At 38.2% G+C, this 14,797-nt stretch overlaps 1 protein-coding gene across 5 annotated transcripts in view; it reads right to left on the reverse strand.

The window, feature by feature from the left end:
* The window catches only part of TSPAN9 (tetraspanin 9), a 243,067-nt gene that overhangs the window by 6,321 nt on the left and 221,949 nt on the right, over positions 1 to 14,797 (reverse strand). For all 5 annotated transcript variants that reach the window (XM_074269262.1, XM_074269263.1, XM_074269260.1 and 2 more), the window contains 5 exons: positions 5,163 to 5,354; positions 4,631 to 4,705; positions 4,035 to 4,136; positions 2,749 to 2,880; positions 1,817 to 1,900 (listed from right to left, as the gene is read on the reverse strand). In XM_074269262.1, coding sequence (XP_074125363.1) covers positions 1,817 to 1,900; positions 2,749 to 2,880; positions 4,035 to 4,136; positions 4,631 to 4,705; positions 5,163 to 5,354 — 585 coding nt within the window. The remainder of the gene's footprint in view (positions 1 to 1,816; positions 1,901 to 2,748; positions 2,881 to 4,034; positions 4,137 to 4,630; positions 4,706 to 5,162; positions 5,355 to 14,797) is intronic.

The raw sequence follows: 14,797 nt of genomic DNA on the forward strand, positions 1-14,797 counted from the left end.
AAAAATATTTATAGCAGCTCTTTTTGTGATAGCAAAGAACTGAAACCGAAAGATGCCCAATATTTGGAGAATGGCTAACAAAAGTTGTAGTACTGATTATGATGGTGCTGTAAGAAAAACCTGAGAAAACTTATATAAAATGATCAAGCAATGCAAGCAGAACCAGAACATTATATGTAGTTATCAGAAATATTATAATTTTGATTAACTTAGACTTTCTACAATTTTTTATGTCAATGACATGATCCTAGATCACTTTCATAAGCCTATTTCTAGACAAAACGACATGATGCAGTTTAATGTCTTTCATGATGCAATGTTGGTTTAATTTATAAGGATGTTGTTCATTAAGTGACTTTTGATTTTATTCTTGTATCTTAACCATTTCGTTGCATTGGTTAAATGCAATGGCACATATTTGTTGACAGCTTTTACTACTGCTTTATGAACTAATGTCTATTTGTTCCAAAAGTGTTTCTGTAACTATTTTAAAATCTGTTTATCATGTTCTCTGAGAATATCAATCCTTTTTCTCCTGTTGGGCAAGGAAGTGTTAATATTTCCATTACAGCCTTTAGCCTGAAGGGATATTTTCTAAATCCACTGTCATCCATTTTACCAAGCTAACAATGTATGTTAAGACTGATATTGTATAGGCATTAATGTTCTAAATGCAAACTTCCTATAAAGCTTTGACTTCATCCCTCTACATTCCAGTCAGTCTCTTAACTCATTCATGCTTTTCTCCTTGAAAGTCATCCTCAGCAATTCTCATTAGTAGAAGACTAAGAAATATGAAAGTATTTCAGTTTCATCTCTGGATTTAAATTCAAAACCTTTAGTCTCTGTTCTTTCTTAATGTACATTAAGAGTTTGGCATATGTTGAGTCCAAATGATACTTTGATATCATCTGGTAATGTTTCCACAAAAACAAATATCCATTTAATGGGTTTTTTCAGAAAAGCCACATTTAGGCAAGTGATTAATATTAAGTTTTAGTCTAACTTTTTATTTGACTTCAAAGCAAGACTCCATTCTATTCAGCAATAATGATAAGGGATTTCATATTAATAAACTCTTGATAAAATGCCACCTTTTATATTAATAGTAGCATGTTTTAAACAGAGAAAAATTTAGCATTTTCACTCCTGTCAATTTCATTTATTTGCAGTACACATGACTAAGTGTCATGAGTGTGGAACTGAGTCAAAGGCTCTGTGATAATCAATAAAAGGGATAAAAATTTTATGGCACTTTCAAATGTCTTGTTCAATAATCACTGAATTGATAATGAGTTGCTCTTTATACCCTTGAGACTTTTTGGCACAACTTTTTTTGCTCCTGAATCAAGATATTGATTTTCTGAAAGTGTTTATAGATTTTTTTGAGAGATACAAACTGTGAAAGCTTTGTATAAAGTACATAAACATGTAATTGGAGGGGTCGCTGATGTTCTCATCTTTTGATAATGGCTTTTGTTAAGAATGATGGGATCAGGTTTGCATCAAAGAGAAAGCTGATCAAACTTTTTATTAGTAATTTCATGTCTTACTGTGAAGTGTTGAGGTAAATATGCCATTGTCACTGTCACTACTATCACCATCATCATGATTTTCTTCCTCAGTAATAATCATTCAGATCTAAGCTTTCTGCTAGGATCACACAGGCACCAATGCTATCTGTTAACATGTGTCTGAAATACAGATGTTTTTATTTTTTTAGATGTTAAAGTTTAAAAATTAATATTCTAAAATAAATGGAAGAAAAGATAGCTAATATCCCCTAAGTCTACTTTGCTTGGATGAAATAACATACCTGCATGATGAGAATGCACATCCCCACTGTGCCCAAAACGTGCTTGTTGTCATCAAACCATGTCTTTACCTTCTCATAACAGCCCTAAGGAGAGAGGTACGATGGAGTCATCAGTTGGCAGCTGGGCATAAGTCTACTCCTCAGCTCTCTGCTGCTGGATAACTTTCCCCCATCCCTTCACTCTGCTTCTTTTGGTGTCTCCCACAGTCTCTACTTCTACTCCCACCTTGCTCCGAGAACAAAATCCTAGGATGCTATTGCTGGAAAGGACCTCACAAATTATCTAGTTTATAGACAAGGAAAGTGAGATCAGAGAGATGGAGTGGCTATCTACAGTTTAGTACAGTGGTCCTCAAACTTTTTAAATAGGGGTCAATTCCCTGTCCCTCAGACTGTTGAAGGCCGGATTATAGTAAAACAAAAGCTCACCCTCTGTCTCCCCCCTCAGCCCATTTGCCATAACCCGGCGGGCCGCATAAACATCCTCAGCAGGGGCATCTGGCCCGCAGGCTGTATTTGAGAACCCCTAGTTTAGTAGGTGGAAGCAATGGGAATGAAAATCCAGATGAGAATTATTTTTACTACAAAGTTTCACATTTAGGACTATCATATTCTACTTAGCCATGCGCAACCTCGACTTTTTTTTCTCAAACTTTCTTGTACAATTTTATTTCATTGGGTGTTGAGTCTTACTCTTCTAACTCCAAGCCACACACACAAGTTCTGCTCTCTACTCACCTGAACCTGATCGCAGCCTCATATGGGTTGCAAAAGGGAACATGAAGCCAAATGAGACTGGACACTTACTTTCTTCTCACCTTAATGCCCTAGTCTTCCCTTACTATTCAGATCTGACCTAGATGTACCCACTGGTTTCTGGAAGTTTTAATCTGGAAGTGAAATTTAAGGAAGTTTTGATTTCTAATCCTTACTGTTTTCCAAACAAGGGTGGTAGAGTTTCGCCCACAATCCTGGGAATTCTCCATGCAACAACGGTCAGGAACTGTATTCTCTCCCAGCACAGGAAACCAGTCTGTGAAGTCAGTAACCCCACAGCATCGCATCTATCAGGAGGTGAGGGAGGGACAGGGAAGTTAGAAGAGCTTGTCTACCACCAACAGATGGGCATAGAAGTCAGTCCCTGGGCACAACAAACTGCCACTTCTTCCCCCTTTCCAGATCCCAGTTTGCCCCATCTAATAAATGTGAAGTGATCTCCCTGATCTCTTTTCTAGGAAAAGGACAAAATTAATCATGTCCCTCAGGGGACTTCAATATTGGAGGAAATGTTGATAGAAAGATCCTTAAAGCCTGACCTAGAGAAGAAATGGAAGAGGTTCTCTCTCTTTTGGTGTAATTTCTTCTTTGATTTTTGTGTGCACATAATGTACTTTGTGAATTAAATGGAAGCAAATTTGCAATACTTGGTTGATTTCCCCTTGCCAGTTCTCCACATTTTTCCAGGGCTATCTGAAACTGAGCATGCCCAGGGAGTGCCAAAGATTGTTGGCCTTCTTATTCAAAGACCAATATAATAAGGATGGCAAATTTACTGTATGTATAAATCCCATCATATGCGCATTTTAAAAACATAAAAATCCCTTAGAATAAAATCACAGAGTCTCTGAACTGGGAGCCATTCCTATCCTCTCTGTGATGTGCTCTAGTGAGTCCATAAATCCAACCCCCTCCAGTCTTACATACTCCTCTTTTTAGGAAGTTTATCCTAAAATTGAAGCAAAATTTGCCACTCTATAACTTTCCTCCACTCTTTCTCCACCAATATCTCAAATCAAGCTAAATAAATGATCTTTTTCACATCTTGACTCTTCAAAAACTCTGAAAATAAAGGTTAAGCTTTCCATTTGGACTATCTGGGGTCCTGATGCCATCCTGACCATCTTATCAGCAAAGATTATCCATTGGGACCTCCTTTTACACTTCTATACAGTCTGCTTGTAGCTTAGTCAAGCTCTGATGCCAGCAATCCCTGCTCTTTAGTTCCTCAATTCTGGTTACACTTGCAGATTCCCTAATCCAGGCAGGGACTGCCTCCACAAAGCAGGCTCTTGGATAGTATGCCCAAGGACAATTTTCCTGTTAAAATGCAGAAGGCACCATTTGCTTCCCAAACTGTAATACAAATGTCTTGCCTCCCCAGGGTAACCCTCCCGCCCAGACTTTCTAGCTTCACTGCTCACTGCACTTCTGGCATTACCTCAGCTTGAATGATGTTCCAGGCATTCTTCAGTCCCACATTATTCTCCGTGTTATACAGGAGCAGCCCTTCTTTCAGATCCTTCTTGGCATTATCATTCACCTATGGGAGACAGGGAAGAGACCACAATTGAACATCACAAGAATAGCATCAGAGAACATTAAAGTAGGAAGGCATGATGCTGGGTGCAGACCTAGTCACACATTTTCTATGTGATTTAAGAATGTGGACAGGAAAAATATCTCAGATATCATCTAGCCCAACCTTCTCATTTGACAGATCTGTGTCTGTATCATAAGACAGATCTGTGTCGTAAAGGGTAAAGTAGCTTCCCCAGAGTCCCACAGGTAGAAAGATGGAAAAGTCAGGATTTAAGCTGACAAACTGATTCCAAATGCAGTGTGGACTGTTCCTAGCCACATTTGAGAAGCATCAGTTTCCTCTTCTAGAAATGAAGGATTTAGCTTAGACTTCTAGAGGTTCTCCCAATTCTAACACTTTCATTTTAAAGGACCCTCATTGTTTGGTTTTTTTAAAGGCTCTTTGGACAGGTAAACAGAAACCCGACCTACCGCATTCCCATCTCCCCAGCTCACCTTGTCCATGTAGACAAAAAACAGGATGAGTAAGATCAGCTCTGCCAGGAGGATGACCAACAGGACTATGAAAAACTAGAAAAGGAAGAAGAGTTGCCACATGATTTCTGGGTTCAAAAACAAAAATGGGGCTCACAATGCAAAAAAGTCAGGGGAGCCAGCATGAGGCAGAATTCCTGAAGGGAGAATGGCACTCCCTAATGCTAGGGAAGATCCTGACAATATGGGGGAACTGGAGGTATGAACAAGAGATAGGGACCTGAGACAGAAATCAATTTAGAGATGTTGATATAAATGGAAATCACTAATCAATCCAGGAAAAGATAAGAGAGTGAACAGGATACAACATTTCAGAAGTACCTGTCTTGGAATCAGAAATAAACCACAGATAGATAGATAGACAGACAGACATAGATAGAAAGACAGATAGATATATAAATACATACCCATATAAAATGTATGTATATACATACACACACACACACAATTAGGAAGCAAAGAATTGGGAAGAAAAAGGGGGAAACATACTTACACTGAGAAGGAGACACTTGTTTTCCTTGATGGCTCCTAGGCAGCCCAGAAAGCCGGTCACCATGACGATAGTGCCAATAGCAATAACCAAGTTGGCTGCTGACAGTGAGGGGAAACTGGGGGAAAAGGTGGCAAAGTTTCCCTGGGAGACAGAGAGCCAGATGCCCACCCCTAACAGTCCACAGCCACACAACTGGGAAGAGAAAAAGAAAAAGAAAGATACTATTAGGTACATAAAAAAATAAAGACTGCAAAAATATATTTAAAAGAAATGCACATATTTAACTTATTTCAGTTTGTTTCCTATCTTGGGGAGGAAAGAGATAAGGGAAGGAGGGAAAAAATATGAACACAAAGTCTTACAAAAATGAATGTTGAAAACCATCTTTAAATGTATCTGTAAAGTAAAATATTATTAATCATCTAAAAAAGAGCATAGAAAAGCTCATCTTGTACCAACTGTAATGGATTAGCAATTTATGTGATAAATGGGCATCAGATTCTCCTTGTGTACAAAATAAGTAAATAAATAAGGATTGTCACCATTCCCTTCCACCACAAGGCACTAGTTCTGTGGTTACTGGTCTCTAGAACTTGAAGCAAAAATCTACTACCCTTAGACAGTTTTTGACTACTGCATCTTTATTACAGCCCAAGGAAATAAGGCAGAACAAGGATAAATTTATAAAGCTAACAAATAGCATTTTGCCTTTCTGTGGCATTTTAAAACTTACAAAGCACTTTCCTCATAACAACCCTGTGAGGTGGGTTGGTGTCAGCATTATCATCCCCATTTTATAGATGAGGGAAGTCGCTTACACAATTGTACCACTTGGATTTTAACTTGAATCCATTAGTTCCAAGTCCAGTATGTTTCTTATTACCATACTACCCACTAAATATTTAAAACCCTTAGATTGTACTTGAAATGCCCCAAATCCAAATCATCCATGGTTTAATAGATGATAAATCACCTAAGCTTCTCTTGCACCAAACTTTCTTTTGCCTAATTTATGATATGAGATAATCGCATTATACTTATGGGGATAATAGTCCAGGAAAAAATATTAAAAATAAACTTAAGAGGGGCAGCTAGGTGGCGCAGTGGATAGAGCACCAGCCCTGAAGTCAGGAGGACCTGAGTTCAAATCTGCTCTCAGACACTTAACACTTCCTGTGTGGCCCTGGGCAAGTTACTTAACCCCAATTACCTCAGCAAAAAAAAAAAAATAAATAAATGAACTTAAGAGACTAGACAGAGAAGAGCTAAAGTAAGGTACAGAGCTGGGAGGCAAAGACTCATTCCTGGATAACTCTGGTAGCTAGCTGATGCTCTAGGCAGGATATTCAATCAATGCAGTGACAATTAATCTAACTAAACCAGGAAAGCCTGCAAAACTGATTCCCCTGAAATGTTTTCTTGAGGCTGTCATGCCTACTAATTTTATCCTAAAGGGAATTGCTATATTTCCATTTCATAGAATCTCAGAGTCAGAATGCACATGAGGCCACATAGTCCACCCTACCTCCAAACAAAATTCCCTCTACAATATACCAGAGAAGTAATCATTTATTTTCAACATAGAGACCTCCAGGGTGAGGGAGCTTACTTGATAGAGGCTAGTCACTGACAGATCCTGCTGTGTCTAAGACACAGATTTGTCATCACAGAGCAATTTCTTGAACAGAGGCAATTGTACCCTGATCTTGAGGTGTTTAACAACAACCAGACACTGTCACAAAGATAAACCTGGGAAAATGATGTTTCTCTAGAATTGAAACTACAGCAGCAGGAAACACAAGATAGAAATAAAGGAAAATATCTAGCTAATCCAAAGGGATCACAAATGAGCAACCTCACTACAATGGGAGTAATATCTGATTTTTCTTTAATCTGAACTTGATCAACAACACAGGCCTAGAATTCAATGCACAAGCAGTAGTTAAGCACTGCCTTTCCCAGGTTAAATACTAGCTGGACATAAACCCAACAAGGATAGAGTTGGCCAGGGTAACTTACAAGTATAAATGACCAAACTTGGTCCCTTCCTACCTCACTATGCCAAAATCTTAATAAGGTAGCCTATTCAATTGCCAGTCACATTGCACAAAAATAAATAAATAAATAAATAAATAAAAATCTGTTCCTCTCCTCCATGATTTCAATCTAGTTTTGGTTGAAAATAGATATGGAGCTGGTCTCATACCGAGAAAGATTAGGCTGCTTCACATACTATATGATCCTGAACAAATTACTTCATCCCTCAGTACCCCCCATCAATTCTCTATGACTAAAAGTTGCAGAGAAAGTAATGATTTGTAATAGTAGAGGGGATTTCCTGCTCTGGTAGCTTCCAGAGCAAGGAAATCACAATTTGGGTCTCTATTCTTGACCTTTCCCTTCTTAAATCACACAGAATAAATCTACCCCATTTCTATAGTTGACCTTCAGCTATCTGAAGATGACAACCATGTTCTCCATGACTTCTACAAGCAAAACAGCCTTCCACTTCCTCAAATCTTTCCTCAAGGAATAAACTCACCAGGATGCTTTTTAGTGGTTTTTTTTTTTTTTTTTTTTTTTTTTAGTGTCCCTCTTAATGGTCTAAATTAGATTAGTTTCCTCTAGGGCTGATCAAAACCATTCTCTTACAGTGAGGGGCCTGGATATGAATGTAAGATTATAGCTATAGTCAGGCATAGCATAGGGTCAGCACAGGGAAGAACAATAAAAGCTTCTCCTAACACATTGCTAGAAAGGAGTTATTATTTTTTTTTAACAGCCTACTTAACTGCCACTTGTGAAGGGAAAAAAAAAAAAGAAAAAAGTTGTATAGTGTATGTACAATGAGAAGTCCAAGTTACATTTATCTCACTATCTATGTGTTTTTGCCAAAAAGCAAAGAAGAGACAAGTTAAAGGGTGCTCACAAAGTAATCAGAATCTCAGACTCAAGGTGATATTGTTCTACACCCTGGCTTTACTCCACGTTAAGCCCAACACTTTTCCCCATATCTCTTTTGATTCACCCATTATACAAGGGATTCTTAACTTTTTTTTGTCATGGACACCTTTAGCAGTCTGGTGAAACCAGAAAAATGTTTTTGGTTTTTTCTTTTTTTAACTCATAACTGGAGAAAGTACTAAATTTTAGAAATTCACTCAAATATAACTTTTCCTTCATACATATTCATAGGCCCTTTGGGGACCTGTGGACCCCAGACTAATAACTCCTGCTCTAAAGGATCAGGTTTAAGGAGTAGCTTTAAAGGCCATGAGATGACTAACCCTGACTCATCAATCTACCAACAAGTAATTTCTTGAGTTCCATCTTCAGATACTAGATATCGTGAAGTATATTTATAAAGACAGTCCTTAACTTATAGGAACTTACAATTTAAATGGAGGGATAAAAGGTGTTTCCAATACTTCAGGAGATCTATGATCCTTCCACTGGAGTAGACTGCTGTATTTGCAAAACTCATCCTGTGCTATCCCTCCATTGGCCTTCCTTTTGGTATTTTAATAGTTTCTTTTTATCCATATACACAGAATGATAGTTAATACAATGAGATATAAAAAGTATCAAGTGATTAAGGACAGTTATTAAGAGCTAATGGAGTTCAGAGGAGGGAGGGACCATTGTGGACAAGGAATTGTTTCATAGTCAAGACACTTAAAACTGTTCTTCAAAGGACAGGTAGGATTTTAACAGAAGAAAGAAGGATTTCAGTTATTAGGAACAGTGTGACCAAAAACATGTAGGTGGGAAGAGGTAAGATACAGTTGGGAGAAAATGAACAGACCAAGTTTACCCAGATATGGAGATTATTTCAAGAGCTGATCTCAGAAAAAGGGCAAATTGGGCCAGTGGCTAGATAAGAAAGCCTTTGGAATTGATTCACTTGCTTATCTCCCAAACTGGGGCAATTTAGGAACAGCAGTAAACAAAAGGCCTATTAAGTGATACTTTCATTCCTTTTGTAACAATAATTTGAAAGAACAAAAGGATATTGAAACATGTAGATTTGCCTTTGGAAATTGTGAGGCTTTTGATGGCAATACAGTACCAGTCATAGCTCTTAGAAACTGCAGAAGGGTCACCCTGAATAACCAGACTTAGTGACCTGTAAAGTTTGCAAGCAAATGGTAGAAATTGTGCACCCCATCATCAGGGACTGTAAAGATTTTTAACAGCAACCTAGCAAGATATGACCTAGAATTGTGGCTAGAATTATACATCAGAAGATTGCTATCCTTGATGAACTAACAGACAACAAATGCTAACACTATAAATACAAACCTCAAAATATCTTTGAGAATGCAACCAATAAATTACCTTGGACCTAAAGCATCGTCATAGACCAAAGTGTTGATCCTGGACCATCACCAGTTGTCTTGGACAATGACTCTGGACAAGAGAGGGAGGCTGACAACTTTGCCTCACTTAAATCGCTCACAAGTAAAAACATCATGATGTTATTGGTGCTCTTTGAGAATCAAGAAAGAATAACAACAGACCAAACTATTCCCCCAATCCCCCGGATATAAACATGATTCATAAAAACTTAACAAGGTTTTTTCATAGATTTCACCATACCAAATACTCATAATCTCCAAGGTACATGGAATCAAAAGTTTCCAAAATACAGCAAAGGAGATATCAAAGAAGATCAACAGAAGGAGGCACAATGTGATCCTCCCTTCTCTTCTCTGCATTTGCAATCATACTAATAATGGTTTCAAACAGCCTATAATGGACAGATTTACATCCTAATACTTTTATTCAACTATAAAAAACCCAATTATTTTATCTATCTATTCAATATTCTAGGAGTAAGGGGACAGCATTGACAAAGAATATGACAGGAAAAGAAAGTGGACTGCCCATGTGGTAAGAGTGAAAGATGATGGATAGACGGAGAGCCAGAGTCATCCACCATCTTGAAATATGGGGATGGGAGTGGGGTAGTTGAGGAAGGCTTCTAGAACACTAGGTTGACTTTTGGGGATCATAGAGAATAGGTTTCAGTTTGTATTGCTGAAAAGAATTCCTGAATTGATGAGTAGAAATTCACTTGAATATCTGAGGGTACAAATACAAAAGAATAAAACTACAAGATAGCTACTTGTCCTAGGACTGTTTTTGTTGGAAGGGGAAGGGGGAAGAGGAAGAAGGGGAGGAAGAAGAGGAGGAAGAGGAAGGCAGATGCAAGTGAGGGGGAGAAGGAGGAAGAAGGAAGAAGAAGGGAATAATTCCAAGATTACACCTTTTTCTAGGAATATACCTTTGGTAGCTCTGTGAAACCCAACTGAATGAGAGAGACTGGAGCCAATAAGACCAATAAAGGGGTGACTGCAATAGTTCAAGCAGGAAGTGAAAAGGTCTTAAATTAGGGTTATATCTGTGAAAATGGAGGCAGAATTGACTAGATTTGGTTAGAGTTGAGAGACCTTATCTTAGCTCATCATAGTGGACTTGAGGAGCAGGGTGCTATCCTTTCAGGAGCCACCAGGTGGCACTCCAGGTTGGCTCACAAGCAGCAGAAGTTTGGCTGGTGATGTTTTCAATTCTCTCCCCCCAATCCCTCCCTTCTACAATATGGTCAGTTCTTACCCTGCCATCTCAATTTTTTTTTCATTAATCATACAACAGAAAATCCATGTTTCTCAGGCTGAAGATTTATAGCTCTGAGATTCAGGCTCTGAAATGAACAAACAGAGTGAAAAGCAAGCTGCTTCAGGGTTGTGGGCTAACGGTCTCATATTCCTCTCCCAATAGACAGAGTAGAAAGTGCTCCCCAGCTGGTCTCCTGGCTTCCTTACACGTGGACTACCGGGCAGCGCTTCCCAGAACTCAAATCACCATTCCTGCTGTTCAATCTGTTTCCATCCCTGGAAAAGTACAAGTTCTGCATTTCCCCTCTCCCCTCCCACCCTGCTACATTACATCTTCATCTCCATGTCTGGAAATCTATATACCCCTGAGCCTCTGATGGAACCTAGTTTATCCTTCATGCTGCTACCAGCACCCTCCTCCTTGTGCATAAATCTCACAACGCCATCCTCTACTCAAAAAAATCTGCAATGGCTCCCCTATTCCCCACTGAGTAAAGTTCAAATTCTTTTTGCCCATCATTCAAGTTCCTCTATAATTTTCCTTGATACCTATAAGGCTCCTTTCATACTATTCCTTGGCATGTATTTTTGCTATAATCAAACCACACTACCATCCAGTGCTCCAATACAGAGTTGGAAGAGTTGAACTGAATTTGGAATCAGAAACTAGGTTTGAGTCTAAACTGCCTTTCCTTAGCTGTATGAGCAGCAATAAGTCACTTAATCCACTCAGCATCTCCGTTTACTCATAAAGAGGGTGAAGGGGGAGGGAAGAAGAGGATAAAGACGGTGAAGGGAGTAAACTACATAAGCACCAAGAGTTCTTCTAATTCTAATCTTAGTATTATGATTCTATACTGTTTCTCTCTCTCTCTCTCTCTCTCTCTCTCTCTCTCTCTCTCTCTCTCTCTCTCTCTCTCTCTCCTCTTTTTGCTGAGGCAATTAGGTTTAAGTGACTTGCCCAGGGTCACACAGCTAGGAAGTGTTAAATGTCTGAGACCAGATTTGAACCCGGGTCCTCCTGAATTCAAGGCTGGGGCTCTATCCACTGCACCACCTAACTACCCCCTATATTGTTTTTCTACCTGGTGCTTTGCCCTATGTCTGGAACATCTTCCTTCTTCCTTTTGACCTATTTCATTCCTTGTCATCTTTAAAATCCATCTCAAATAACTCCTCCCACCTAGCTTTCCTTTCAGTAAGGTAGTACCTGCATCTTTACAAACCACTTTGTACTCTTCTGATGCACTTAGTGCATTAGTTTTATTGCACCCTATTAGGAGCCTCCTTGACTGGCGATCTGGACAGAGTCCAGAAGCTCTTAGAGTCCTGTTCACATTACCCAAACTAGTCCCAGTTATATAGGGTCTTTGTTGAATTTCCCCTATTTGACTGGGAGTTTCATAAGGGCAAAGGAATATCATATCTGAACTTTTTATCTCCCCCAGCACTTAACAAATGCTCTGCCAACCATATTACTTAATAAATGTTCTTGACTCTCGCTTCCCTGTAAGGGACTCTTTAAGATTTCAAGAAACTTCCTTTTCTGGAAAATCTCATCCTAACCTATAATCGCCAAGCCAGTCTTAAATCTACTCTTAGTCCTTAAAGAAGTTTGTGTGGCATGGTGGAAAGTCTTGAACTTACAAGGTCTAGGTTCAAGTTCAAGCTTCCCTTCTTATTAGTCTTACTAGTAATTTTGGGGAAATCATCATTCAATTTCCTCACCTCTAAAATTAAGACAATTATACAGCCTAGTGCACAAAGCATTTATAAAGATTAAATGAGAGAATGTATTAAAACACTTATTGAATCTTAAAGCACTACATAACTATCCCTTTTTACTCCCAAGCTTCTTGGCTATGACAGCTTCAAATTTTTCTTTCTATCATAGCTGGTATAGTAAATGACAAAGATGTGAACTTATCACGTTCCCTTCAAAACTCATTTCCATTCTCCCAAGACAGAAATTGGGAAGTCATTTTTGACTATTTCCTTTCCTCTATCTTCACTACCAATGTCATTCAAAACCTAGCCTTCAAAAGTCATATGACTTCACAGAGCCATGGAATTTCACTGTTGCAAGGGACAACAGAGAACATTAACCTCAAACCACATCAAAACAAGAATCCCATCCCATCCCCAACATAACCAATAAGATATTTAACAATGTCCTCACCTCCAGAGGCAACCATTCCACTTCTGGATGATTTTAATGATCAGGATACCAAACCTAAATCTCCCAGCCCTTCTTCCTAATTCTGCCCTTGACAAAGAGAACAAATAAAATCCTTCTTCCATATGACAGTATATCCCAGAATTTTAGAGTTGAAAAATGTTAACAATGTTCTTGTGATTACTGAATATTTCTAACTAAATGTCCTACAAGCATCACAACAACAATAGCAGATGTTTTTTTAAGCATTGACTATGTTCTAGGCACTGAGGCTATGAAATAATCTTTCTTTCTCACAAAGCTTATATTCTAGTGAGAAAACAATAAGGACATATATAGATGTATAAATTTATTTTATTTTTTTTTTTAATAATAAAATCCTATTTATTTATTTATTTATTTATTTTTTTTTTATTATATATATATTTTATAATATTATCCCTTGTATTCATTTTTCCAAATTGCCCCCCCTCCCTCTATTCCCTCCCCCCGACGACAGGCAATACCATACATTTTACATGTGTTACAATATAGTCTAGGTACAATACATGTGTGTGAATATCATTTTCTTGTTGCACAATAAACATTAGAATCCGAAGGTACATGCAACCTGGGCAGACAGATATTAGTGCTAACAATTTACATTCGCTTCCCAGTGTTCCTTCTCTGGGTATAGTTATTTCTGTCCATCATTGATCAACTGGAAGTGAGTTGGATCTTCTTTATGTTGAAGATTTCCACTTCCATCAGAATAAGATGTATAAATTTAAAGAGAATAAAACAGATATGGAGGGAAGGCACTAGTACAGGGGATCAGAAAAGGCTACATAGAGAATATGGTGTTTTAACTGTGTTTTGAAAAAAAAAGAGGGGATTCTATGAGTTGGAGGTGAGAAAAGTGTATGTTCCAGGACTGGGAGACAGACAATGTAAAGACACATTTATAAATTGCTATGTGTGGGGAACAGAAAGAAGATGTATTTAGCAGAGTAAACAGGAGGGGAAGCAGCATATAATGAGACTAGCGAGAAAAACTGTAGCCACATTGTGAAAGGCTTTAAAAGCTACAGAGAAGTTTATATTTTATTTTAGAAACAAGAGAGAGGATAGACTGCCGTGGAGACAGAGAAGAGGTCAGTTAGGAAGCCACTGTAATAGCTATGTGAGGAGTGATGAAGGCTTAGTGTGGCTCTCTATGAACAAAAATAGTCAAATCTGAGAGATGAGATGGAGATTAAAAAAAAGACTTGACAACTAATTACATATATATGTGTATATAATATATAGATAGAGGGCTATGAGAAGGCAAAAATTATAAGTTTAAGGTAGTTTTTTGTCAGGAAAGGGGAAAATTTGGAAGAGGAGTAAGTTTAGAGGTCATTGTAAGTTTGAGATGTTGCTGAGAGATCCAATTTGAAATGTCCAATGAGTAGTAGGTGATGTGGAACAGAAGCTCAGGGGAGAGAGTAGGGCTGGATATATAAATCCAAGAGTCATCTACATAGAGATGATAATTAAACCCATGAGAGTTGATGAGAGGGAATAGAAGAGGGCCCAAGAGTCTAATTAGGGGATGTAAAATGGACAGCCAAGGAGCAAAGAGACAGGTAGAAATGGACAACAAAGAGAATGCTGTCCCAAAATCCCAGAGGAGAAAGTGTAATATGTAGGAGGAGCACATAGGATGTGGGCAGAGAAGACTATTAGATTTGGCAAATTTGAGATCACTGGCACAATTATTTTGAAGTAAACACTTTAAATTGGGTGATAAGATCATAATGAAAGGAGAGGAAATGGTGACAAAAATTCACAGTTTTTTTCTAGGGATAAGGGTGAGAAAA

This window comes from Sminthopsis crassicaudata, chromosome 5 (assembly GCF_048593235.1).
Source record: "Sminthopsis crassicaudata isolate SCR6 chromosome 5, ASM4859323v1, whole genome shotgun sequence".
In the NCBI taxonomy this organism is placed as follows: Eukaryota; Metazoa; Chordata; class Mammalia; order Dasyuromorphia; family Dasyuridae; genus Sminthopsis; species Sminthopsis crassicaudata.